The 25,590-nt window shown below is 42.1% G+C and overlaps 2 protein-coding genes across 3 annotated transcripts in view; one reads left to right on the top strand and one right to left on the bottom strand.

Annotated features, from left to right (window-relative positions):
- The window catches only part of gabbr1a (gamma-aminobutyric acid (GABA) B receptor, 1a), a gene marked incomplete at both ends in the record, with an annotated part of 53,467 nt that extends 34,037 nt beyond the window's left edge, over positions 1 to 19,430 (top strand). For both annotated transcript variants that reach the window (XM_079275111.1, XM_079275110.1), the window contains 9 exons: positions 4,670 to 4,820; positions 8,783 to 8,915; positions 10,933 to 11,049; positions 12,378 to 12,488; positions 14,587 to 14,680; positions 15,607 to 15,734; positions 17,898 to 18,026; positions 18,775 to 18,918; positions 19,146 to 19,430. In XM_079275111.1, coding sequence (XP_079131237.1) covers positions 4,670 to 4,820; positions 8,783 to 8,915; positions 10,933 to 11,049; positions 12,378 to 12,488; positions 14,587 to 14,680; positions 15,607 to 15,734; positions 17,898 to 18,026; positions 18,775 to 18,918; positions 19,146 to 19,430 — 1,292 coding nt within the window. The remainder of the gene's footprint in view (positions 1 to 4,669; positions 4,821 to 8,782; positions 8,916 to 10,932; positions 11,050 to 12,377; positions 12,489 to 14,586; positions 14,681 to 15,606; positions 15,735 to 17,897; positions 18,027 to 18,774; positions 18,919 to 19,145) is intronic.
- A 3,354-nt stretch (positions 19,431 to 22,784) lies between these two features.
- Positions 22,785 to 24,062, bottom strand: tnfb (tumor necrosis factor b (TNF superfamily, member 2); the record flags this gene model as incomplete). The annotated part of the gene is made up of 4 exons (XM_079274682.1): positions 22,785 to 23,245; positions 23,531 to 23,590; positions 23,712 to 23,763; positions 23,874 to 24,062. 4 exons carry the CDS (start codon positions 24,060 to 24,062, stop codon positions 22,785 to 22,787), a joined length of 762 nt encoding a protein of 253 aa, XP_079130808.1.
- Positions 24,063 to 25,590: the final 1,528 nt, after the last annotated feature.

Below are 25,590 nucleotides of genomic sequence, written 5' to 3'. Positions count from 1 at the left end.
CTCAATTTAGACGTTTCCTCCCGTGTAAATGACATGCAATCACGCTGGATTTTCTCTAACCCCTAATTGGGTTGAAGCTAGTTATTTGGAGGCAGATGCGCGACCAAAAAGAGCCGCCTGCACACTCCCTCTCCAACATGTGTTCAAATGTTGGCGGAGCAGAAGCACAGCAATCAAACTGGGCAGCAGCTAAGTTTTATGGCTAATCCAGGAGCTTTTTAAATGTCTAACACTGTGGGTTCACCCTGAGGACACGATCAAGACAACTGCGCCGCCCCAACACTGCCCCGTTATCTGTCGGGTACGACTTCTTTTTAGCCCAGATTTGTGCACATTGGAGACAATGAGATCCTCGGAAAGTGCTCAATCTAAAGATATGTGTGTGTTCAGATCATGTCTGTAGGTTTAGATTTGACTGTGAGCTGTGACTTAGAGAAAGAGGGCAAGTTTAGAAGCAAACTGCAGAAATCAGAGCGCTTTGAAAAGGATTTTAAACCTTAATTGCCTCCATGAGCTGTGTGTCACAGCCACTGCTGCAGCTCCAACTGCTGACCGAGTTGGTAAGTGGGGCAAACCAAATACAAGACCTTCCTGTTGTTTTACGAACTCCGGCACACACCTATCTTTTTAGCCTTTGCCGCACGTATCGCCCTGCACACCTCGAGCCTCACAACCAAACTTTGTTTTTAAGTCCTTCTGCCAAATGAAGGAGCTCGAGCTCACGTCACACAAACCAGAACCCTCTCTCTGACTCCTGCTGTCCGTATTCTAGTTTTCTGTGAAAACCTATTCCTGCTGATTCTCCTCAGACACCAAGACCAATTCTGTGGTTGTTTACTGGCCCGTCCCTCCCTGGAGAGGTGACATACTTGTGCCTGGACAGAGTGTGCCACCAATCAATCCTGCACGCCTCGGTGGTCCGTAGAGAGACGCCTTTTTTTTGGGCTTTTAAGGAAATGATCAGTTGCCAAGGCTTAATAACTGAACCCAGAAGAGGTAGCGAGTCCAGGTCAGCATCAGCGGCGAGGGACAGGTGACCTGTATACATGTAGGCATCATGTCCTTCACCAGGTTGGCTGCCAGCTCTTTAGTTTGGCTCGTCTCAACATGGCTGGCTCGGTGTTAGCCCAGTTAAAACCCGCGGGGCTGAAACTGACTCCCTCTCCTACTCAGAGGTGAGTTTTATTGACTGGGTTTCACTGTTTACCAAATAAAGACACATCCATCTGACATCTACCTGATGAGAGGAAATGAGTAGTTTCCTGCTGGAGCTGACTCAGTTCGGGGAATTTTTTTTTTTTGACAGGGCGGGGGGGGGGGGGGGGGTGCGCTCGAGTTTCTCCGAGCTGACAGGGTGGAGCACACACAGCTCGCTACTTAACCCCGCCGTTTGTTTCCCCGCGTGTTTACCAGGCGCCTCACTTTCCCGCTCTCTTCACGGTCACCCTAACAACCACTTCAGCTCTCAGCTCTTCTTCTAATCGCTGTGGCGACTGTTATAGAGCTGCGTCTCCATGGCAACACCCTGTCCTGATTCTTTGATCAAGGACGGAGGAGAGTTTAAACGCATCGACTGAACGGACGGTCGACACATGTGCACGCACACACACACACGTGCACACACACACGTGCACACACACGCGACGTTAATTATTACTGTTCCGTGTTTCATTCATTCACATATACAGTTTTCCTCTTTTATGCTTAATAATAATAGTAATACAAAAAAAAAATAGAAGGATAAGAATAAAATAACAAAACTTGAAGTCATATTCCATGAAAGCAAAGGCAGAAAAAATGTTTTAGATGTTTCTTAAAAGAGTGAGAAACAGTTCAGTCACATCAGAGGTGATTTATTAGATTCCTTCTGGGACATTCGGTCCACTTTGTCCCGCTCACTGCAACTCCACATGGACTCGTTTCTTTTGTGGAGACGTGAAGTTTAGCAGAAACAGAAATATTGAATGCACGATATTATATTACTTTTCAAAAAAAACAACAAACCTTATGGACACATGTGAAGCGTGCCACGGTACATACTTTTGAAAAGGCTGAACTTTTAGTTGTTAGCGTTGTCACAGCAGGATTTGAATGAGGTTTTCTTACTTCTGGAGTTCCAGTGCCCTCTTCTACATGTTTCTGGTTCAAACCCCGGTGGTGTATGTCACACCTGGTCCTAGCTTTCAAAACACATACAGTATATACGTGACGAGTTCAGGTCACTGCACATTTCTGCTGTTCAACACATCGACATGTGTTGTGCACGCTGTCAGGACTGAAGGCTCTCGTGTATGCAGCTCATAGATAATATGCTGTAAATTGCACAGATGGACAAACACTTCTCCTTCTCGAAACGCTCTCAGAAACGACACGTTTTCTTTATGCCACATGTGGAAAGCATAAATTGAAGCGTACGCGTATACAGGGTATCTGCAGGTTAAAAAGCATTGCATTCAGTTTGATTTAAAGATTCCTTCGAAGGTATTGAAAAGTCTTTAACTTCATCCACAGAAGTCTGAAATATTTTATCTTGTATAGCAGCTGGGAAGCTCATCGTGTGCAACTGTTGATTTTAGGAAAAACTTGGATTGTGGTTATCCGGGTCCAAATCGCATCACCAACATTATATCATTAGGAATGATTGTGGCATACTGCTGGGAAGTGCTAAAATAAATGATTCAAGGCCATATCGTCCCTTCTGCTTTTCCAAACATACTTCGGCCGCTATGATCATGCGACGTGTAAATTGCATCCCATGTGGCATTAAAACGTCTGAGCAATGGCGATATAAGCAGGTCTCTTTCTGCAGTCGGATGACACCAGACGCCGCTGGGTTGTGTTACGTCAGTGACAAGCATCTAAACAGAGAGCATGATGGGCGTTCTGACACCCTGCGACCCTCGAGGGGGCGACACTCTGACACTTTCCTCTGACATCTGACACATCAGCTTCACGCGGCGCTGACGCTCCTGCTCTGCTTCCCCTCTGACATACACACACACACACACACACACACACACTCTGTCACCCTCTATTTCTCTCGCACGCACACAGACACACACCAAACAGACATTAATCCCACTATATGCACACATGAATGCTTCCCTGCACTCAAATGCACCCTCATGAGCATTCATGCTTACTGTATAGGCGCTAATCATGCATGCATATATATATATATATATATATATATATATATATATATATACAGGTAGTTGTCTACTTGCTTTTACTACGTTACGTTTCAGTATAAAAACGAAATTCAGCTGGTTGTATATTTTACTTCTCTGTGCTTCAGCATTATCAATATTTGATGGAGGTTCAGGAGTTCATGCACTGATGCTAACCCGTGCTCATGTATACATGTGTGTACTACTGCACTGTAAGCAGTTGTGGAAGAAGTATTTGAATCATTTACTTTAGTAAAAGTAGCAATCTAGGTCAACGGATTATATGTATTTAGATTACGTAATCAGATTACAAAAGTAGCTCGAATCAACTGAGATTACATTTAAAAGGTGTGGAGTCAGATTGTAGTTACATTGTCAAGGATTACTTGATTTATTTTTTTAAACACACGTTAATTCCAACATGTTTTTGTGAGGTTCATTTGATTTGACCAATTCTAAATGAACTGTCTAATATTCTACTTTATATATACCGTAAGTAAGTTGCCAGTTTTGTTCACGGTGACCTAACTGATATTTGTTTTTGTTTATAAATGATGATTGATGGATAATGGCGTTTTCATTCCTCTTTATTGACATTGAAAATGGAAGATGAGCATTTTGAGTAAGTGCTCCTCTTGCGTTACAAGAGCAAAGTCCTCCATGTGGCCTTTGATTAAAAAACAGCAGTAACAAAAACAGCATCCCACATGATGTACAATACACACAGCACACCTGTCATCATTTGATTTGGCTGCCTGTAAATGGTGAATATGTATCTGACTACATTTCAAAGTAATTTGACCCAACCCTGTATTATTGGTTTTGGTGTATTAATATATAAGCAGTACTTCAATGTTGTCGTTGGTCGAGGTAGAGCTACTTTCACACCAACTACTTCATTTACTTTTGGTAGTTTAATCTGTTACAATGGATCATATTTTAAAAACTTTTAAACTTCATTTTTTTTGTATGTGAGAAGTAGCCAACAACCATAGCCCTTTAATGAATGCAGTGAAGTACAAAGTACAATATTTCTAGTATAAAGTAGTATAAAATGTAAATGCTACAATACAAATACTTTAATAAGATTAAGGACAACACCAGTGTCACTTCCCACCACATTATGAGACACAACTCTGGACGCCAAAAGTAGTGTTTTTATTGAATGCATGAACACAAATAGAATCAGCATTGAGTTATTGTTGATTCAAATTTAGTTTTGCTTGCACTTCAATAGTCAGGAAAAATAAAAAACCGTATGCAGAGCTGTTGACCACAATACTTTTGTTTGGTAAAGTAAAAACAGATATTGATGATGTAACAATGGATGATGCACATAGATTGAGAGTGGGCTGTTAACATTCTGATTGGCTACTTGGAGAGAAAAAAGGATCTTCAGGATAAACTGCAATTGCTTGGCATTGAGAGACGATGGCGATGAAATGGCATCAGAAACCTTTCCTCTCCTCACATTTCTCTCTCTTTCCCTCTCCATCCAGGTGCTGGACCTCCGGCTGATCGGACGGTGGTGATCGAAGAGTACAGGTTCTTGTCTCAGAAGCTGTTTGCCGCTGTGTCCGTCTTCGCTGGCCTCGGCATCCTGTTCGGCATCGTCTGCCTAACTTTCAACATCTACAACGGCAACGTCCGGTGAGTTTTAAAAAAAGAATTCTGTATGTGTGTTCATTAGAGCTGCAACAATTAATTGATCGGCAGAATTTTTACCGGCAAGTGTCGTAAGAATGGCAATATTTAATGGTTTCAGCTTCTCAAATAGAAAGATTGTTGCTTTTCTTGGCTCTAAAATGATAGTAAATTGGATATTTTTGGCTTTTGGAGTGTCGTTTGCACAAAAGAAGACATTTAACAACACAATCTCGGGCTCTAGGAATTTTTTACGAGTATTTTTTTAATCATTTTCCGATCTTTTATAGAGCATAGAAATGAAACGGTTAATCCAGAAAACAGAAATAATCATAGTTGCAGCCCTTGTATTCATTATTACACTCTAACGTCTTGTCGTCATGTTTTTTGCTTTTCCGCTCTTCATGTTGGTCCTTGAGTGATATCTCGGCACATCCACCCCGTCCCCATTAAGAGGAATTTAAAAAAAGATGGAAGTAATGCGGGTCTCAGAGGTTAAAGACACCGTTTTGTTCCGTGGAGGTCACCTGATGGAGACGAGTGAATGGAAATGACATCCTGTAACAACACCCAGCTGCTCCAGCAGAGCTCAGCATTCACTGTGGTTGCACTCCATGTGTGAATGTGAGTGTTTGTGGGAAGTGAGACCGAGGGAAAAATAATTCACCCAGAGATCCTTCCCTCTGTTGGGGTTGGTGTAAAAGCTGAAAGGCACCGCCGCTTCTCGAGTTTAAGTGCTACAATGCTGTTGATTTGGGTGTGGCTTTTCTCAAACTAGCAGCTGGTTTCATTGTCACAGTTTAAGCATAGCCCGAGACCAAATGCAAATAGACTTCCTGAAAAAACTGCCTTTTGCTCTTGCATTTCTAAGCCTAATACATGTCTGTGAACCAGTTGCAGCATATCTCTGATGTCTTTTGAACGTATAGTGTATTTATGTTTGACCCGGGTCAAAGTGATTTAAAGTCCCCATAAATCCATGAGCTTATCGGGAGTTTTTCCTAAAGCTGGAGTGGTTTGTTCCTTTGGGGATCTCCGGCTGCCTCCGGTGTGCCAATTGGGCCTTCTTCCAGCTCTGATTATATTTCAAACACCGAGGGCTGATCTCAGCAGCCAAAACACCACAGACTCAAATCAAATCATATTTATTCAGTAAGCTGTTTTCACAAAATGAGTTTGCCACCAACTGGCTTGTTGGGAGACAAAAAACAAAACCAGTTTTAAAAACAAAGAAAATATGAAACGCAATCACAGTCTTAAAGGAGCAATCCTTTAAAAAGCACTGCGACACAGTTTAAAGCGGTTATATTCAGGGTTCCCACGGTCATGAAATTCCTGAAAAAGTTATAAAATTAGAAAAACTGTTTTCCAGGCCTGGAAATGGTTTGAATATGAATATACATTGTTTTGGCTGTTGTTTAAAATATGAGGTTGAAAATCACAAAACATGTCTGACGTTACGAGAGGGTCTGGGTTCTCTGGGTGCTCGGGTTAGGCCTCGCGTCCCCCTGTTGCTCTGTCCCTGGTGCTTCCAGGCAGGATTCGATTGTTGTCTCTTGGGGGTCTCGTTGCCTTTTTGTGGTTGCAGGTTGGTCGGCTGACACTGTGCTGCAGGCGCCGCATTTTAACCAACATCAGCTCATAGTCTCGGCATCGCTCCTTTAAATTGCTTGAATTGAGTCATGGAAATGGGGGGAAATATTATGGAAAGGTTTCGAAAATTCATTAGTAAGTAGCTACTTGTAGTAAATATTATAGTATATTACTATAATATATAGTATTATAGTAATACTATTAGTAGTAAATTAGCAACTGATTGCTAACAAGGGACAATATGTCAATGCCGTGTTCACTACTTGTTTCTGCTGCCCCCAAGTGGACAACAAATATCACTTATTGCAAGTTTAAATAACTAAGTCTGGTTATTGATGTGATCTTCTGATGCGTCCAGTGAAGCCACAGTAAAGTTTTAGCACAGAATATCTTCCTGTGATCTAAAACATCAACAGCAAACATAGTTTTATTCAAACTATTCAACATTGATTCAGGGAGACATGCACATGGAAGAGAATTAGTTTTTCTTCTGATAGTAGCCTTGATTTAAAGCAACCGCAAGCCGTGATGCATAAAACAGAAGGAAGCGGCACTCCGCATCAGAAACGCACACTGAGCATCTTACGTATATCCATGGTATGTCACAGCGTATGTAACAGTGTGTGTTCCGTACTGAAGGCTGTAGGAGTGTGTGGCTGTACAGTGAATCAACAGTGTGACCTCGGGGCAACACAAGGGCAGGTCAATGGGATGAAAGAATAAAAGACACACCTACTGCTGCAGGATGAGCTGGAGCTTAGCGGCAGAGAAAAGCTGCCGTGCCGGGTGGGTGGGTGTTATGGTAGAGTGCAGATTATATTAAAAACACACACATCTTAAATCTGGAGTTTTTGAGAGTATTATGTTACCCAGATTGTCTCTAACGTAGCATTTATACAAACGCATTGTTTCAACAGGATGAATCAGTCGTGGTGGAATGCACATTTACTCAAGTACTGTACTTCAGTACAATTTTGAGGTGCTTTCTGGAGTATTTCCATTTGATGCTACTTTATACTTCTACTCCAAGACATCTCAGAGGCAATGTAATGTACTACATTTGACATTACTTTACATATAACTTGTTTTCACAGTGAGATATAAGTACTTTTACTGAAGTAAAGGATCTGAATACTTCTCTCGCCGTTGGAAATCACTGGACTTATTTTCATTTAAATGGGAAATAACTCATTGCTTCCTTTGCCTCTAAGCTCCTGTCTGAACCTCCACATAGAGCACAGTGTACATGATTGCCACGGCAACGCTTTAGTGCAGTCACCAGATTTAAAAAACTTTCATCTGGTGTCAAAGATGTAGGCTGGGAAATGTGCATCAGGAGCTTAAAACGCCCACAATGAATTGTTGCGGCCTTTCAAAAAGATACAGTATATATATATATATAGTTTTTAAAGGACTGCTTCACCCAAATTACAAAATACTTAGGTTTTGTCTGTCCAGGTTTTGGGATCTCTTGTCTTCCCAGAAACAGCGTTGCGTTACTGTGGGCTGATCTGCTCAGTCAGTGCCATTGAAACTACTTTTTTACGATGGTCGGTCCACCACTTCGGTCAAGACTGAAATATATCAACTATTCAACGGATTGCCATGAAATGTTGTTCTGACATTCATAGTCCCCAGAGGATGAATCCTTCTCACTTTGGTGATCCCTGTGTTTTTTTATTTTTTTATTTATGGCGCCACCAGGAGGTTGACATTTGTGTTTTTGAGTGAAAAGTCGAAACAACAGTTGGATTGATTGCCATGAAACACATTCATGCTCCTTTAGTTTTTCAACTAGCACCATCATAAAGTCATATTTTCTACTTTTCTAATAGTTATATGATGACTAAATACCTGCAAAACTAATGCCATTCCAATCAGTTTAATGCGAACACCCTACACCTAGATGTTGATCATTGTGAATCTATTGGCTGGTCCCAAATCCATTCTAACTCCATCCATAGATACTACTTGTCACATTGTCTTGGAGTTTGGAATGTCACTGTACAAAGCAGAATTCATTTTTTAGGATTTTTTCAGGAAACTTCTGGAGCTGTTTCACCACCACAGTTCTTTAAATAACAGTTTGTGACAAACTGTTGATTTCACCTTTAATATGCATTGCACTGTTCAGCGCTTCATACTAATCAGACTAATGACTGTCAGTCGCACAAGGAGATGCCCAGGAAAGATAAGCGATCCATATTTGATAACATTTCTAAGAGCAGACAGAAAGGCCACCGACACAATGAATCCCTATTTACCTGTAAAATTCAACAAATGTACCTTTAAGCAGAAATGATAATTAGCGGTGTTTTTCTGTCTCAGTGCTTTTGTTTTTTTTGTCCTGATGTGTGAATCTGTCACTGTTTCAGCTACATCCAGAACTCTCAGCCGTACCTGAACAACATGACAGCGGTGGGCTGCATGATGGCTCTGGCCGCAGTGTTCCCTCTGGGGATTGACGGTCACCACGTCCACAGATCTCAGTTCCCCGTCGTCTGCCAGGTAACAGGAGAAAGAGACAGACCGAGGTAGAGAGGAGCCAGAGGGCACGATGAAGGCTGGGGATTGTCTGCAAATGTTTGGATTTCATTGATTTGACGCTTGCGCCACAACAGTCATTTTTACAATGTGTTTAAAAGTAGCTTAGAGGAGGTGTAGAAGACATTGAATTCAGATTTATTAAAACATTTTAAGCATTTGTTCTTCTTCCTTACCTTTACAACAATACATGTTTTACACCTCGGTTTAATGGAAACCTATTTTAACAATTTAACCCCTTGTGGTCCAACTGAAATCACATTAACATCACTTTGCAGTCAAACATAATGTATGTTTTTATGTGTATTGTTAATACCATAAGGTAGTCTTTATTTAAGCAAACATGCAGTGTTGTTGCTTACAAGCTTTAGGCACTAATTAAATGACTAACAAGCAAACTGACGTTGGCAGTGCACTTTTCACCGGTCAATGTTTGTGTGGCTGCTCGTTCAACAAGCTAAGTGAGGAGCTAAACGAGATGAGACGTGAGCAGGAAAGCTAATGTGGTTTGTCTCTTGTGTTGCGTCAATGTAACGTCTGCCTGATGAAACCAAAACATTGCTGCTTCATGGCAATACGGTTAAAAATGCAGTGCTTTGATTGGCTGTGTGGAAAAAGTGCTCCACCTTACTGAACGTAGACGGAGAACATGGTGGTGCCTTCGTGAAACCAGCAACATTTTAATTTCTACCTTTTGGTTTCATGTAGCAGAAACATGTGATTTCATTTCATTTGGACTTTAATATCGTTTCCCGATTACTTTTTGTTGAAATTAGCTTAAAGGTTGGGAAAGTTATCTTATTTCACTGTGTCGTGACAGTGTCGCATATTCTACATATTGTGTATTATCTCGTTCCAGTTTTTACTTATAAACCCATGTTTTTATGGCTGCAAATTAACATATTGTAGATGTAATGTTTATCATTTAAACACATTTCCCCAAAGTCCAGCCTCACAAATTTGATATATTTAAGAATTTCGGGATATCAACTAGAATTTTAAATGTTTATTTAAGTTTGGCTGCACAGCATCAATTTGATGAAATGAAAAAAAACATGCAGATTAACTTCAAACTATATGTTTTCATGTATAAAGATACAAAGCTACTTTTCATTGTTGATATCACAGATTTAATTACGCTACATTTACATCCACTCAGATTCTTTTCTTCAGTTTTGGTATTCTGTGGCACAGACATGATTTGCCGGGTGCCAGAATAGCACAGACGATGGGATCCAGCACTAATGAGGAGTGGGAGTCCTTCCTCTGTCACCCATGTTGAGTCTTTTTGTTGGAGAGGCGAGAGGGAGATTTCCATTTCTGTCATCTCTCTCCTCTTTGTCCCTGTCCAGTTATTCTCTCTCATGCTTTGTTCTGCCTCTCTCTTGCACTCTGCCTCTGACCTCCTACTCTGAATATGGTTTTTTTACATTTCTGCTGCAATCTCTTCATTTCCTCAAACTTATATTGTCTCTTGTTTCTGCTGGCATCTGTCCGTCCGTCTGTCCGTCCGTCTGTTCGTCCGTCCGTCTATGTCATGTTTCTTTTCTTTTCATCATCTTTAAATCATATGATCTATATTTTAAAACCTGTAAAGTACAGAGCTCTTTGCAGTAAAGATGCGTGTATATCAAGGACACACAGTTTAAAATAGGAAGTCTACATTAATAATATTTTTGTATATTTTACTAATGTTGTGGAAAATGCAATAACCAATGTCATCATTTCTTAAGGGCTAAATTTATTTACTTTAAATGTAAAAAAAGAAGAATTAAACGTCAATCCTTAAAAATAAATTATAAATCTACATATAGTTATATATGAATGATTATATATATATATATATATATATATATATATACATACATATATATATACATACAGTATATGTATAGTAATTATCCCACTTCTGAAACCAAAACTACACCCTTGAATAAAGTATGAAGTAGTGATTCAAATTCTCTCCTCTCCCCTCTTCCAGTTCCGCCTGTGGCTCCTCGGCCTCGGCTTCAGCCTGGCGTATGGCGGCATGTTCACCAAGATCTGGTGGGTCCACACCCTCTTCACGAAGAAGGACGAAAAGAAGGAGAAGAAGAAGGTAGGGACGAAGAGTGAGGAGGGAGGGATAAGCCTCTCAGCGGTCTCAGGAGAGAGGAGAAAGGATGGGGGCGGGAGGCCGGCGCCACGCAGCGTGTGTGGCGCCGGCTGATAAAAAAGTCAAGTCAAAAACTTTGCAGGCTTCCTAGTAACATAAGCTTCTAAGAGGCCAGCTCGGCATCCTTCACTACTGCAGGGTTGCAGCAAGACAGCAGGGATAAGTGCGTTGGACACACACTGACATAGATACTGTACTTTACACATGCACACACACACACAAAGCACATGCGCCGACACACATGCAACATTTATGCACAGCAACATGCAGATTTGGGGCACACACATAGCCCGGCCCCTGATACCAACGTCATCAGCTATATTTGCATACTGCCGTGTGTGTGTATGTGTGTGTGCGTGTGTGTGTGTGTGTGTGTGTGTGCCTCGTCTTGATGATAGTGTATCCTGGAGCCAGCAAGATACTGCCAGTTTGAGATGTGTTGTGGGGATTTATAAGACCAAATGAGAAGAATAAGAGATTAAGCCATTTATGGAATATTTATGAATATGGATGAGTATTAAAGTTCTATGCAGAAATCCAACCTTCGGGGGCTTTATTATTTGAGCCAAAGCACAACGAATCGGGTTGACTTTCAACTCTCTTCATGTCCACAGAAGGGCAATTTGCCAGAGAGCTCTGCATTAGTATTTCAAGAAACTTTCACAATTCGAGGGGAGAATGAGCGCCTTTCTGTGTAATGTGTTTTCGTCTTCATTTTATTTTCTCAGTTTTAGTCATTGCACGCCGTTAGTATGTTGGAGTAGCTGGGAGTAAGACGGCGTGGTAAGAGAGAGGAGGGAGCACAGTGGGAGAGCTCATTTTGGTGACTTGTTTTTCGGTTACGGCTGTATTGCTTCCATTATAGGTGAAGTTAAGAATAATAGAGTTGATATCAGCTGGCCAAGGAAGCTGTCCACACAAAGAGCAGTGTCATCTCAGTGTGTATAAATGACGATTTCAGGTGGCAGCCCAAATAAAGCTACTGCAGCTCTGCGTGTGTCGCCCCACACACACACACACACACACACACACACACACACACACACACACACACTCCTGCTGTTCCTAAAATATACTTTGACATAGACACTTATTCACACACCCAGAGACACACATCCAGAAAGGCAATTCGCACCCAGTCATCCAGAAATCACAAGGACGCCTGTCGTATTATTTGTCCTGGTTGTTTGTCTTTGTTTGTGGACTGGCTGGTGATGCCCTTGGATAGTGACGACTGTTGTGTGTGTGTGTGTGTGTCTTTGCTCACACAGCAACACTTGGAGCCATGGAAACTCTACGCAACAGTTGGAGTGCTGCTGGCTATCGACTTCCTGTCACTCATGATCTGGCAGATTGTGGATCCTCTGCACGTTACGGTGGAGGTAGAGTACGAAAGACAGATGAGTTAATTTGTGTGTCGTCGCCCGCTTGCAGTCGCTGTCACGAGTCAATAACGCAGTAATGAGACACCGCGAATGTTAAAAAAGAAAAAAGAGATGAAATGTTCTTTCATTTTTAATCGTCTTACACTCAAGGAGCACAATCTAAAATAAGGATGGATGTCACAAAGCACAGACGAAGAGCAGCACGATAAGGGCGACATTTACAACCTGAATGATTTAACGTGTTTGTGTTCGTTTGATAGTGTAAACACTTTCAGCACTGTTAAAGGTACCCTGTGGCATTTGTTGCAAACAAAAATCAGCATTCATCAAGCAGCCAAACAAACACATTAAGTGAATTTCCTGCCTCATTAAACATGTATCTTCTAAAGGTCTCATGAAAATGTTTACCGTAACTTCATTAAACCTGCTTTAATCAATATTGTCAGCACAGAACAAAGGGACTCACTCGCTCACAACGTTCACTTGTCCACCAGCTCTGTGATGTATTTTGGTCTCTTCGAGCTCATTGTTTTGGTTTTGCAGGTCGTTTACTGTGTGCTTCGGTCTGAGCTGCTCTCATCAACCTTCACGTCGTCGCTGTTGGGCAGAAACCTCGTATCTCCATATTCCGTCTTTTCTTTTTTCATCAATCCGTGCTATTGGTCACCCTTTACCTCTGTCTGTGGGCTTTACAAATATTGACCCAATGATAAGAATTACAAAGACTGGATCTTTTAACTCCATTGGATCCTCAAACTCTCAAATCTCAAATCTCATAAATCTCATAACTCAGCATCAACGGCGGTTCTTATCAATGACGGACAAAACATGTCTACCGACATCCGCTGGTCAAGAACAATGTAACTCCATTTGAGCTTGATTTAGACAAAATATTAATACTTAAATAACTATCTGAACATATGTAAAGACACAAAATACAATTTGAAGATGCTTCAGGTGTTCAGGTGTTGTAAAAACATTGCTTTTTGTACAAGGTTTCTGCCCGACAGCAATGCTATGCACGTGTCATGTCTTTTCAAAAAAAGTATGAAAAAAAAGCTCCCACAGATCAACTTTACACGACCTGCCGAGCACCAAATGGCAAAGACAGAGTGAGCGACTAGCTTGCAAAGAAAGTTGAACATTTGGCAGCTACAAACCGAGCTGGTGGAGACCAAAACAGAGCTGAAGGGGGACTACATTCATTATCAAGCCACTAACACAACCCCAAATACGTACAAGCTCAATCCACATCTGACTGGTGTTAAAGGATAAATACTCCACTAAGTTCACCAGCTAGTCGCATACTTTTTCTTTCTGCTGTATGGTGATGAGCAGGTGGTGTACAGTAGACTTGTACAGCTTTTTCAACTAAAACAGCCGTCTGCTGCAGCCAAAAAGGACAGTAGAGAGTGGTGAGAGTAAATCAAAACAGTACAGTTGTTGGACAGAAAACCAAAACAATTAGCCAAAAGATGCTAAAATGCTGCACGGATCTAAGCCTACAGGAACTGGTGAAATGGGATAAACCTCTGGGTTTATCACTAAGGGCGTCTCTTTTTTTAAAATCATCATATTTCTAAATGTTATGATATGTCACTGCCACTCACTGTTGATATGCCTTCCTGCACAGGGGTGATGTCATGGACACATGTATTTGTGTCCTCATGCCTATGCTGGTAAAACTCCAGATTGAACTCCACAGGGCAGCTTTTACACATCTGTGACTTCATAATAATAATAACGTTAATGTGTAGGAACAAGAGTAAACTGTTCACCTCATCATCGGCCCTAATCTGCACAGCGCTGACTTTAACTACCGCCAAGCCTTGTATTTAAACAGCTATATTTCATATTTATTGGATATTTATCTGAGACTCATTTTAATTCAGTCAATCTATATCTGACAGACCGGGGGGATCAACCGTGAAGTCACTTGGGCTTGTGCTTAGTGTGCATTTTTACCTCCTCCTCCAGAATGCTGCTGTCTCATCGTTTCTTATTATCTCCCCCCCCCCCCCCCTGACTCTCTCCCTCTTCCCCCCTCTCTCTCTTTATCCTCCCATTCCTCTTCTTCTGTCTGCCGTGCGAGTAGAAGTTCACTAAGGAGACCCCTAAAGAAGATTTGGATGTCCTGATTCAGCCCTTGCTGGAGCACTGCAGCTCAGAGAAGATGAACACGTGGCTCGGTATCCGTCCTCTCTCTTTCTTTTTTACCCTCTCATATCTCAATCTGTCTCTTTGTCACTCTTTGCCCTGCTCTGGTTTTGAATAATCTTTGTCACACACACACACACGGGCATATGCAGACACATATGCGTACACACACACGTCACCACCATTCACTCTGAATTAAACAGGCCTCGTATCACAGCTTCCTCCCTCAGCTCCCGCCCCTCCCTCCCCTTGTGTTTGATTCCTCTTTTCTCCCTCTTTGCTTCTCTTTTTGTCGGCCCACGCGGCCCCTCTCTCTCCCTGTCTGTCTGTCTTAGCGTGGCAGCTCTTATGAAAGTATAATGGTGCTGAAATTCAAATAATGTGGGTCACAAACTGGGCCATTGCCCCGTAACATTTCCTTTCTCAAAGGAGAAGAAATGGTGCTTTAATATCAAGCGGTATAAAGCGACAGTGGACAGTCTGAAGAAGTGTCGAACTTGCTCAGTCACAGATCCTCTTTACTTCTCTGCTTCTCTCTCTTTCACTTTTATGTTCCCTTTTCCCTGTCAGTCCAACTGGCTTTCAGCACATTCAACCATTTTGCACTTTAGTTTCTACTGCATCTACATTTTATGTTGTCTTCCTCTGCACTACTCACTTGCTCCCTCAATGGCCACATCGAGCTGTTCACAATGTTACTGCACTAGAAGCAGCTTCTGCTTTCTGCTCGTTGATGTGCCGATATGTCGATAAGTCTGCATCTATCTCTACATCCTGCAAGCGAGCACAGCAAATGCGTTGTTGCGTCGTAGGAAAGCCTACTGTGTGTTTTCAGGGATCCAAAAGAATGACAAAAGATTTGGCCTCCATTTTTTTCCATACAATACTGTGTACATCCCTGTTGCACACATCATACGATGTCATTTTCATCGTGTCCCTGTTTCCCCTCTTCCTGTAGGTGTGGTTTATGGCTACAAGGGTCTGCTGCTGCTGCTGGGAATATTTCTGGCTTACGAGACCAAGTCTGTCTCCACAGAAAAGATCAACGACCATCGGGCCGTGGGGATGGCTATTTACAACGTCGCTGTGAGTCCAAAAAAAGAAATGACACCGTCACGCCTCAACTCCTGTTTCTGGGTGCTGCTGTCTGCTAAGAGCAGTCTGAATAACTTTAAAGTGGCAATAAATACGATTTGTATTGCCTCGTAGCACAAAATGGCTGTAGTATATCTGTGTGTGTGTGTGTGTGTGTGTGTGTGGGGAGGGGGGGGGGGGGGGGGTAGGGGGGGGTAATCAATGCCAGGGCCTCTTTGATTACTTTGCCTGGTGCTCAGCTTTTTTGCTGGCAGAAGCCACTTTCCTGCTGCAAGAGCGTGACAGCTTCTTTATTCTCAAAGGGCTACTCTGTGCAGCTCCTGCTGGTTGTTTATAAAAGTTAATGGAGTTCATAGATAACTTAATGCCCCCTCAATGTTTGTGGTGTAGTTTCCTGGTCTGAGTAGATAACAGACTAAACGTGACAGAATATTACACTGAAATACTTCCTCTGCAGCTACAATTGAGTTTATATATTATACTGTTTTTTTTAGTTTTTAGTTGCGGGATCAAGGTTTATGGATTCTTTTTGCATTGATCTTCAAAAAGCATTAAACAAGAAGTCCACTGTGAGGCACGACAGAATATAAATGTATGCAGTTCCTCTCAGAGGAACCGCTGGGATGTGCTGAACATCACGGATTGATGATCTGGTATAAAATACAGAAAAGTACATGTTGGCGTAATGATTGGTGGGAGCAATATGAGGCACAGAAACAGGCTTATGAATATATTAAGTGTTCAAGCTTTTCCACAAGTACGCCTTGAGATTTGATTCTCTAAAAAGCAGATCCCTGGACGCAGTGCTGTCCAAATGATAACACTGCCAGCACAGGCTGCTGTCTTGTATGAATCATGCATTTTGATTGCCTATGGTGCCTGTGGTGATGTACCAATAGTCATATCCCAGGTCTCCTTTATAAACATGAAAATGTGTTCTCAATGGGACTTCCTGGTGAAATAAACGCTAAATCATAAAATCAATAAAATATGAAATGGTTTATCACAAACCTTCACTGTGCTGCAATGTCATGCAACTCTGGCATGACAACATTTACATATACTATATATATATATATATATATATATATATATATATATATATATATATATATACAGTATATGTATTTATTAGTATGGACCTGTTACCTTGTGGGGAATAGGTTTGAAATTGTACCCATTTCGCCTCTGAAGTACAGTGGTAATCGCAGCCGTCAGTCATAAACATTATTCAGCTCTTGTTAATAGCAAGTGAATCATCTTCAGCGGAGGCACCTGGGATGCACTTTACACTGGAATTGCTGCCATTATGTTCACTTTAGCCACTTTAGCCAAACACTGGCAGCCATTCCCTGACACTTCTTGACACAGTGTAACTTTGTAATTGATGTCAAATGTCTGGGAAAAGTGGTTTCTGTCAATTGAAAACTTAAGGAGTTTTTTTTCTGCTCTGATCAAAAGGCAGGGCAATATTTATTTTACTTATTATTATTTTTAACTGCTATTTTGCCAGAATTTCCCGCACTCATCTTGATTCCCATTAACAAGTAAAACAGGGGGCATCTTAACGAGCCTCCGCATTTATTAGCTTCTACTTAAGTAATTATTAAATGCATTGATCTTGCCTCCTCTGTCAAGCAGAGGATTTATCATTGATCTGTCAGTCATGGTGATTTATGACAGCATTAAATGCAGCTTGCGCACTCATTTCATCACATGGTTCCGTAATGTGAGTCTAATGTTATTATTTTATGTTCCGATAAGCACATTTCAGTTTTATGATGATGTCAATAGTTAATGGTGTCTGTGAAGAGACCTCCTTCCGCTTTGCTGAGCTGTGAGCTCCAGGCCCTGATGAGATGACAATGTGGTGATTGTCAGCGCGCTGTTGCCACTTCAGTCATGACTTTTTAATGCTGTTTTCACATGGGAGCCCTCCGCAGAATGATAAACAGATGCCTAATGCTTTTATGGATGTGCTTTTCCTCCCCTCTCATTCTCTCTCTCTCTCCATCTCTATTTTGTTCTCCACCTCTTCTACTCTTACTTCCCCTGCCGCCCTTCTTTCTCGCTACCATGAACCTGACTCTTACTTTTTCCTCTTCCTTTATTCTTTTAACTCCTCTTCGTCTCCCTTTCTCTCGCCTCCTGCAGGTGTTGTGCCTGATCACGACTCCAGTGACCATGATCCTGTCCTCGCAGCAGGACGCCTCCTTTGCCTTTGCCGCTCTAGCAGTCATCTTCTCTGCCTACATCACTCTGGTGGTGCTTTTCGTACCCAAGGTGCTTTGACCCGTCACCGACACCTCTAGGAAATGTTGCACACACTGAAAAGTACACTCGTATTGCACTAAAACCAAAAGTTCAAAGCGTGCCGGTCTTTAGGGAGAAGGTCCAGCCTGTACTACATGGTGCACGAAAATCAGAAACTTCGAAAACAGTCTGATATTTCCAATTCGATGTTTGGAGTGGTTGTGCCGTCACATAAGAAGGCTACTTAAATGATCAAACCTTTAGTCTGTTGGTGATTTTACCACGCCGGTAATAATCTGTGATCTAAGATAGTTAATAAAACAAGCTTTAAGATGTGTAGCTGCTTTAAACATTTGGTGTTCGGATATAAAAACAAGGTCCTCTGGCACAAACAAAGTCAGACATTTTAAGTGTCTGGCAGCAGCTGCATTGATTTGTTTGGAATAAATAGAGGAGCTGGGTAGTGCACATGAGCAGACAGAGGAAAGAGTGCCACCTACAGAGATTCAAACTACATGGTCAGAAAATCCAAGGAAAAAAACAAACCCTCACAATGTCATCCTCACTGCGTGAGTGTCTGGCCGTTTTTGGAGCGCAGTCCCAGAAAACGCACAGCAGTGAGCGCTGAGCACCAAAGATGTTGCCAAAATAAGCTTTCAAGTGCGAGAGATTTGGCAGCAAATATAACAAAAAAAAAAAAGGTGTTATTATTCATTCAGCACACTGTCCTCTCCTGATCTGTGTTGTTTATTGGCTTCCTGTTCCCGCGGCGGTCCAGATGCGGCGTCTCATCACGCGCGGCGAGTGGCAGTCGGAGCAACAGGACACTCTGAAGACCGGCTCGTCCACCAACAACAACGACGAGGAGAAATCCCGGCAGCTGGAGAGAGAGAACAGGGAGCTGCAAAAGATCATCCAGGAGGTGAAGACATCACATACGTCTGACATTATACAGACACATTCACGTCGTGTTTGTTGTGAAACATGCATGTCCAAAGGCCAGACATTTAACTCTACATATTCACGAATTAATTGCAATCAATTAGCACTATAAATACGAAAAAATGCCTGCAAATGCTAAATATAAGGTGAGGGGATGAAGTTAAGTGTCACACCTCTATAACAGTCTCTCTCTCCTTGTGTCTTTAGAAAGAGGAGAGGGTATCGGCGCTCCGCAACCAGCTGGCTGAGCGACAGGCTCTGCGCAACCGCCGCCGACCCTCCTCAGGCCAGAATCAGAACCACAACGCCCCGCCCCCCTCCTCCCAGCCGGACCCCAAGTCTCTGCTTCCCCCGCCCGGCTACCCAAACCCCACCACGGACAATCACGCCCTCCCGCCCTCCTTCTCAAACTCCTCCAACCTCTACCCGGCCGACAGCAAGATGAGCCGCAACCACTGTCACAACAGCCAGATCCCACTGCTGTATAAATAGGCGAGGCACTGGGGAAGGGGGGGGGGGGGGGGTTGGGGTGGGAAGGGGAGACCGTCGCACAATACACACACACACACAGGGGACACAAAACACAATGGGACACTGTGACTTTCACTTGTTTCGGCGACGAGCACAGCGGTGTAGTGACACTGTTTTACAATACGGCGTGGGAAGCACAATGAAGTGCACAGGGGTGCTTTACACTTGGCATCTTCGGGGAGAGTCACGCAGGTAAACAACCGTCTTCACAGTTTTGATCTCACCGTGTTCAACCCAGCAACGAGGCACTACTCACTGGTCAGACTAGCAGCACTCGAGGTCTTTTCAAGGGTCAAGTGAACAGATAGATCTCTCAATCATTCCTCTGCCCCACCATTCGTTATCTCGTTCTGTTGCGGAGACACCGCGTCAAGGATCTCAAAAGGAAACGTTTGTGTTTGTGTCTTTGCTGATATCGTCTCCACCTTTGTGTCTCTCGAGTTCGTTGGCTTGGCAAGCACATACAGTAGTGATTGATGTTCTGTAATAGCTGTTCTGTTTCGTCATGGAGTTGTTGTTCAATTATTTGTTTACTTTTTAGGAGAGTTGTGAAAAATGGAATTTACAAATGGACAAAGCAATGTACAGATATTTTCCCAAATGTTTCCCCCGAAGCGCGGCTGAGCTCGACTGTGTGGAAATCTTAATAATGTGCATTATTCAACAGCCATAACTTAGAAGGGGGGCCTAGGCGCTTGGCATGTATGGATGTCTGTTTTCAAGACTGTGTATTCAACACTGCATCTTAAAAATCCAGTCCTCTGCTACATATTAGATCCATTTCTAAGGAGAAAGTGATCCAAGCTTGTGTATGTAAAGGGGAACATTTTGATAGTTTTGCCATTTGAAATAATGTTTTACAATGTATTTTTTTTTTTAGGTTTGTGTTGTATCTATTCAGAAGTCTAGTACAGCAGTAGCCCTCAAATAAACCCCTCATCCTGCATCTTATGTATCGCCGGCTACTGCTGCAGCCGCATTCACTGCAGCTGATTCTCACGTTTTGTAGGGGAAACGTCCAACTTGCCAGAAGAATAGTTTGTACTCTCTGCCTCCTGGAAACGAAAGCCAATTTATATTTCTACAGCAGCAGTGCGGTGAGATGTGGGGCTTCTACGATGGCTAGTCCTGTAGACATTCAGAGAAAGCACAGTTTTTATACTCGTGAATCTGTTACACGTCATTCTTGTGAGCCTTTTTTATTTTAAAAGTATGTTTTACTTATGAATTCCCATAACAGACAATATGGATGGATGCTATTTTGTTTTGTATTTTGTTTCTTTTCCATTTTGCCTTTGGGTAAACTGTCAATGTATCAAAAAAGGATATGCGTAAAGTAACGTGACATACTGTATTTATTCAACAGTTAATATGAATGTACTATTTCATTCATGAGCTATTTCCAGATTTTACAAAAGCAATGTACCTGAACAGCTTTATCAGCAGGTAAAACAATACTTTATCAAATATTTTTAAATATATATATATGCCAGTGTGCACTTTAAACCGAACAAACTATGGCTACTCCACTTTATGTTGCTGTTATTCTAATAAATATTATTATTTCTCATTTCAGCTCAGGGTATGGAGGAGGACATCAATGAATGAAATAGGTCATATTTATTAACTGTGCAGTATCAGATAGTGTAACATATGAATGCAGACATAATTTAGGAATTGTTCGATTATCGTGCACATATACGACAATATACATGGATTTGGGGATATTTGTACTATATCTAAGATCTTAAATGTTAATATATTTCAGAGTATGTGTATGCAAATATATGGGTACCATCAATAAAATAATTGTTTTTCCATTGGTTATTTCTGTGTTGCATTGATACCTTTCACTTTAGTGGAAATAGATAAACAATAGGGAGCAAAACTGGAACAGTAGTTTTTCATCAGCAGTTTTTCAGCTCGGGTAACGCTACATCCTATAAATAAAGCCACAACTCCATGATTCATTTTTCAGCTTTTTAGCAGTACTTATAAACATGAAACAGCTCCCTAAAGAGTCTCCGTGTCCTGTGGGTTACACAGCAGAGCATGATTACATCATCCACTAGATGTCACCAGTTATGTATTGCTTTTCTGACTCCCAATGACCTTTTGAGCAATTAAGCCTGTCAGGTTGAGTATATTTGTCAGTGAAACTTGATATTTTTCTCCGGGTTGACCTGTGGGAGTCAAAGAGCTCATTTGCTCAGAAGAAGAGATCATTAAAGAAACGTGGGAAGCTGCGAAGGCCAGCGGGAACCTCGTTACTGAGGCAATAAGTGGATGTTTGTGGATAAAAAGAAACAAATGGCTCCCAAGTACATCCGAGATTTGTATGTGTGTTTTTTTTTTACATGATGACAATGTGACAAAACCAGCTGTGCTGCAGTCACACACACACACACTCCCATGTCATGTGTCTTTCCAGCTGACTGAAGATGAGGTATGTGGTAATACAGGGGGAGTGGTGTGGAGGAGGAGGGGGGTTGTGTGTGAGAGAGAAGGTGGTGGTGGTGGTGGGGGGGAGGGGAGGGGTTGTCATCGGGGAAAACCCGCTCTGGGTTGAGGCTTCTGTGGGCCTCCACCTGACACAGCACTCAACAAGAGCGCAACAAGTAGGAAATTCCCCTCATCTTGTCTGATCCAACAAAGGAAGTATTTGCTGGCTGTGGAGGAAATTCATAGCGACCATTGCCAAATAACAGACCAAACCTGCTCCAGTGTGTGTGAGCTACAGTCCTTTCTGGCTGCTGTTTGCCAACTCAACTTTCTATTTGGTATCTCAGCTATGAAATGAGTTTATCCACATAGTGACACAGACTTGTGACTTTTTTTTGTTCGTTTTTTTTCATTTTAATTAAATACATGTGCACATAAAACATATAAATAAAATATTTAACACCTAATCCCATCAATTTAAATATAAATAAATACAAATAAATACATACAGTTTGTGATAATAGTTTTGTACATAGTCCTTGAACCTAAACTCTCCAGTAAAGAGCTGTGTCTGTATCTGATACAGCAAAGTCCGGCCTACTACAATCTCAGGTCAGCATAAATAATGTAGAAAAAGTGCCTAAAATATAAAAAACAAATGTTGCAAACTGTTACAGTTTATAGGATTTAAAGAAATCTGCACTGCCTGTTTGGCTACAAGCTTCATCTCCATTGAGATTTAAATCTTTCTACATCACCATGAGATGAATAATAATATTAAATAATGTAAAAAAAAAAAAAAACGAAGCCAAAACATATGGCACTGTGCAGAGCTTTGTATCATGTTTGTTACTACCACAGCAAAGAGTAATTTCAAAGTGCAAACACGCCGAAGAAAGTATTGCCATCCTCGGTCTCCAGCTCTGAAAGCTGGTTGGTTTCAGTCCACACTTTGTCTCCTTTGTCCAGCTGAAACACTGCGCCCAGATAAATGGCGTTGTACCAGCCCTGTCCGTCTCTGAAGCCATCCTCCTGGGCAGTGTTTTGACACGCCGACCTCACCGCGTTCATCAGAGAGGCTTTCCTGCCTAGGGAGTCTGAGTAGCGCCAGATCCTGTGGCTGAGAGGTGTGTGGCGGTTTCCCGCTCCCTCCTCGCCGCCATCGCTGCAGGAGACTCTGAACGATGCCTGGCTGTAGACGAAGTAGAGGCCAGTTTGTGGGATAACGATCTGGTTGTCCACCAGCCGGAAGCCGCCCTGAGCGAACGCCTGGCCTTGACCGCTTTTCCACTCGAGCTGGTTTTGCAAACTCTCGCCGTCTTCTTCGCAGCTACCTGGAAACAAAGCAAGAAGAAGCGCTGTTACAGCCTTGAAACACTTTGGTTCTTCTCTCCACAGGGTGTTTAATAATCGACAGGTATGCTGTCAGGAAAGCGGGATGGAAGATTGACTGAAGCTAATGAATAACTTGTGCGACAACGTCCTTAATAAGTGCTCCTATCTAGCAGACTTCTAAAAAGGAAGCTGAAAATATCACACAAGTGGAAGAAAGAGTCTCTTTATGAACGCCAAGATTATGAGCGCATTGTTTGCTGAGGACCAAATGCATTATGACTCACCTTCTAAATGGATGGCTGCCTTGGCTTTGCTGCTGATTTTCCTCAGTGTGGAGTGGGGATCTGAGGAGAGGAAGACAAATGTGAGCACGTCTCAAATAATCCACAAAGACTCAACCACATCTCACAAAAAAACAAAACCGAAGCATTATTTCTTCACATGAGCACCCATGCATATAATCACCTGTTTTCTCAGCAGTGTCCTTGATTAGCGCTTCCGTGTGGCCTAATTGCGTCTGTATAGAGAGAAAAAAACACATTGATTAGAGATATTAACTCGGAAATGTTCTTTTTTGACAGAAAATACAAGATTGTAAAAGATGAAATAAAGAAAGACAGTCCCTACCATTAATTCTGGCCTTCCACTCCAGTACCAAGCAAGCAACAGGACGCCCCCCAGGCAAAGGGCCACACCGAGAAGGGCCAAGGACACCTTCCATATCCGCCCTGCGGAGGACTTCTTTTCCACCAAAACCACCATCCTCTCCTCAAGACCCATCTCCATGTCACCTGCTGCTGTTGTGTAGGCCACCATACTGTGTACAACACTGACCTCACGAGTCTTCACTGAGTGCAGTTTAGAAAAAAAATAATAATTCTACCAATTAAACACTGGACTGTGTCTGTGTCTTCAGGTGCTTCCAGTGCTCCGCGTTGACACTTCTCTCTTTGTGTTGCTATTGTGTTAGGAGTGAACTTCTGCCAGAGAGCTTGTAGTATTTATGCTGTGGCTGCTGCTTCTGCAGAGGGGAAACTCCAGTGATGTCACTCTGAAAGCGGAGACAGGAGGCAGCAGCAGCAGCAGCGCTGAGCGACCTGGGCCACGGAGAGAAAAGAGCCGCGGCCGGGAGGGAAAGTAAAGTCACAGAATCTTCGGTGGCGTTTTACCAGAGCATGGAACCCAACGGGAGTTGAGGTTGCAGGATGGGAAAGTGGTTGGTCTCTACTTTTGGGTTTTTGAAAAAATGTCAAAAGTGTAGTAACACAACCACAGACACAGACACACACACACACACACACACACACACACACACACACACACACACACACACACACACATACATTCATGCGCAAACAAAAAGACTGCACACACACTGGGACAGACACAAAGTCACAAACACATATTGAGCTCGTCACTGACTTGAGCCACCACAGAATGTAATCGCTGTCTGTAACTGCTGAGGTTTACACATGAATCCACAGCTGCACCCACACTTAGAGGTCAGATGAGATGTTTTGAAACGCCACAAAAATGTGTGGATTCTGTAAACAATTCACCTGTTCATCACCTATTTTAGTAACAGTTTACTTTAACCCCCCCCCTATTTACCAATCAAAAGCACATTATGAACATTTTAATAGACAATTTGTATAACTCCAGAGAGTTGTTGTAAGGACAGTTTCATGTTTATTCATGTACAGCATGTGTCAACTATGACTCGTCCTATGAAGCCATATCTTGTATTATTAGATCCATTTGTGTTCATAGACCAGCCCCCACTTTTCAGTGCACACGAGATGTTTTAGTTGCTAACAAACAAACAAAAAGACGTATATCTGCTATATTTTAGTGCGTTAAATGCTAAATCCTTATGTTTGTAGCATGAGCAGAGGTTTAGTGGCCTGAGCCAAATACCTAAGCTGTGAACTCAATGTTAGGTATCTGCTTTACACAGATGATTTACAACGTATTACCGTAAGTCATGTAAACTAAGGTTAAGATCTAATCAGAAGAGATCTGACTGCATTAGAATATCCATGACTACACAAAGTACAGATTTACAATGAAAGACACCTAAAAACAAAAGATAAACATTTAAAGATAAGCTCAAATAGATGTATATAGATGCATGTCACTTTTTCCTCATGACATCGTCACATGAAAGTGTTTACTTTTGGGATCTATCTCAGTCTCAAAAGAGAAAACTGTTTTGAAGCAAAACTTGGCAACGCTCGTCTTTCTGTTTCAGAACTGAAAGACGACGCAACTCAACAAACCGGTTTTTACACTTCTCCTTATTGGCTAAACTGTCTCTGCCTCTGTTTCCCCATTTCACTTTCCC

Source organism: Melanostigma gelatinosum (genome assembly GCF_949748355.1).
Source record: "Melanostigma gelatinosum genome assembly, chromosome: 9".
Taxonomy (NCBI): domain Eukaryota; kingdom Metazoa; phylum Chordata; class Actinopteri; order Perciformes; family Zoarcidae; genus Melanostigma; species Melanostigma gelatinosum.
The sequence above is the reverse complement of the archived record's forward strand: the minus strand, read 5'-3'. Positions and strand labels throughout refer to the sequence as shown.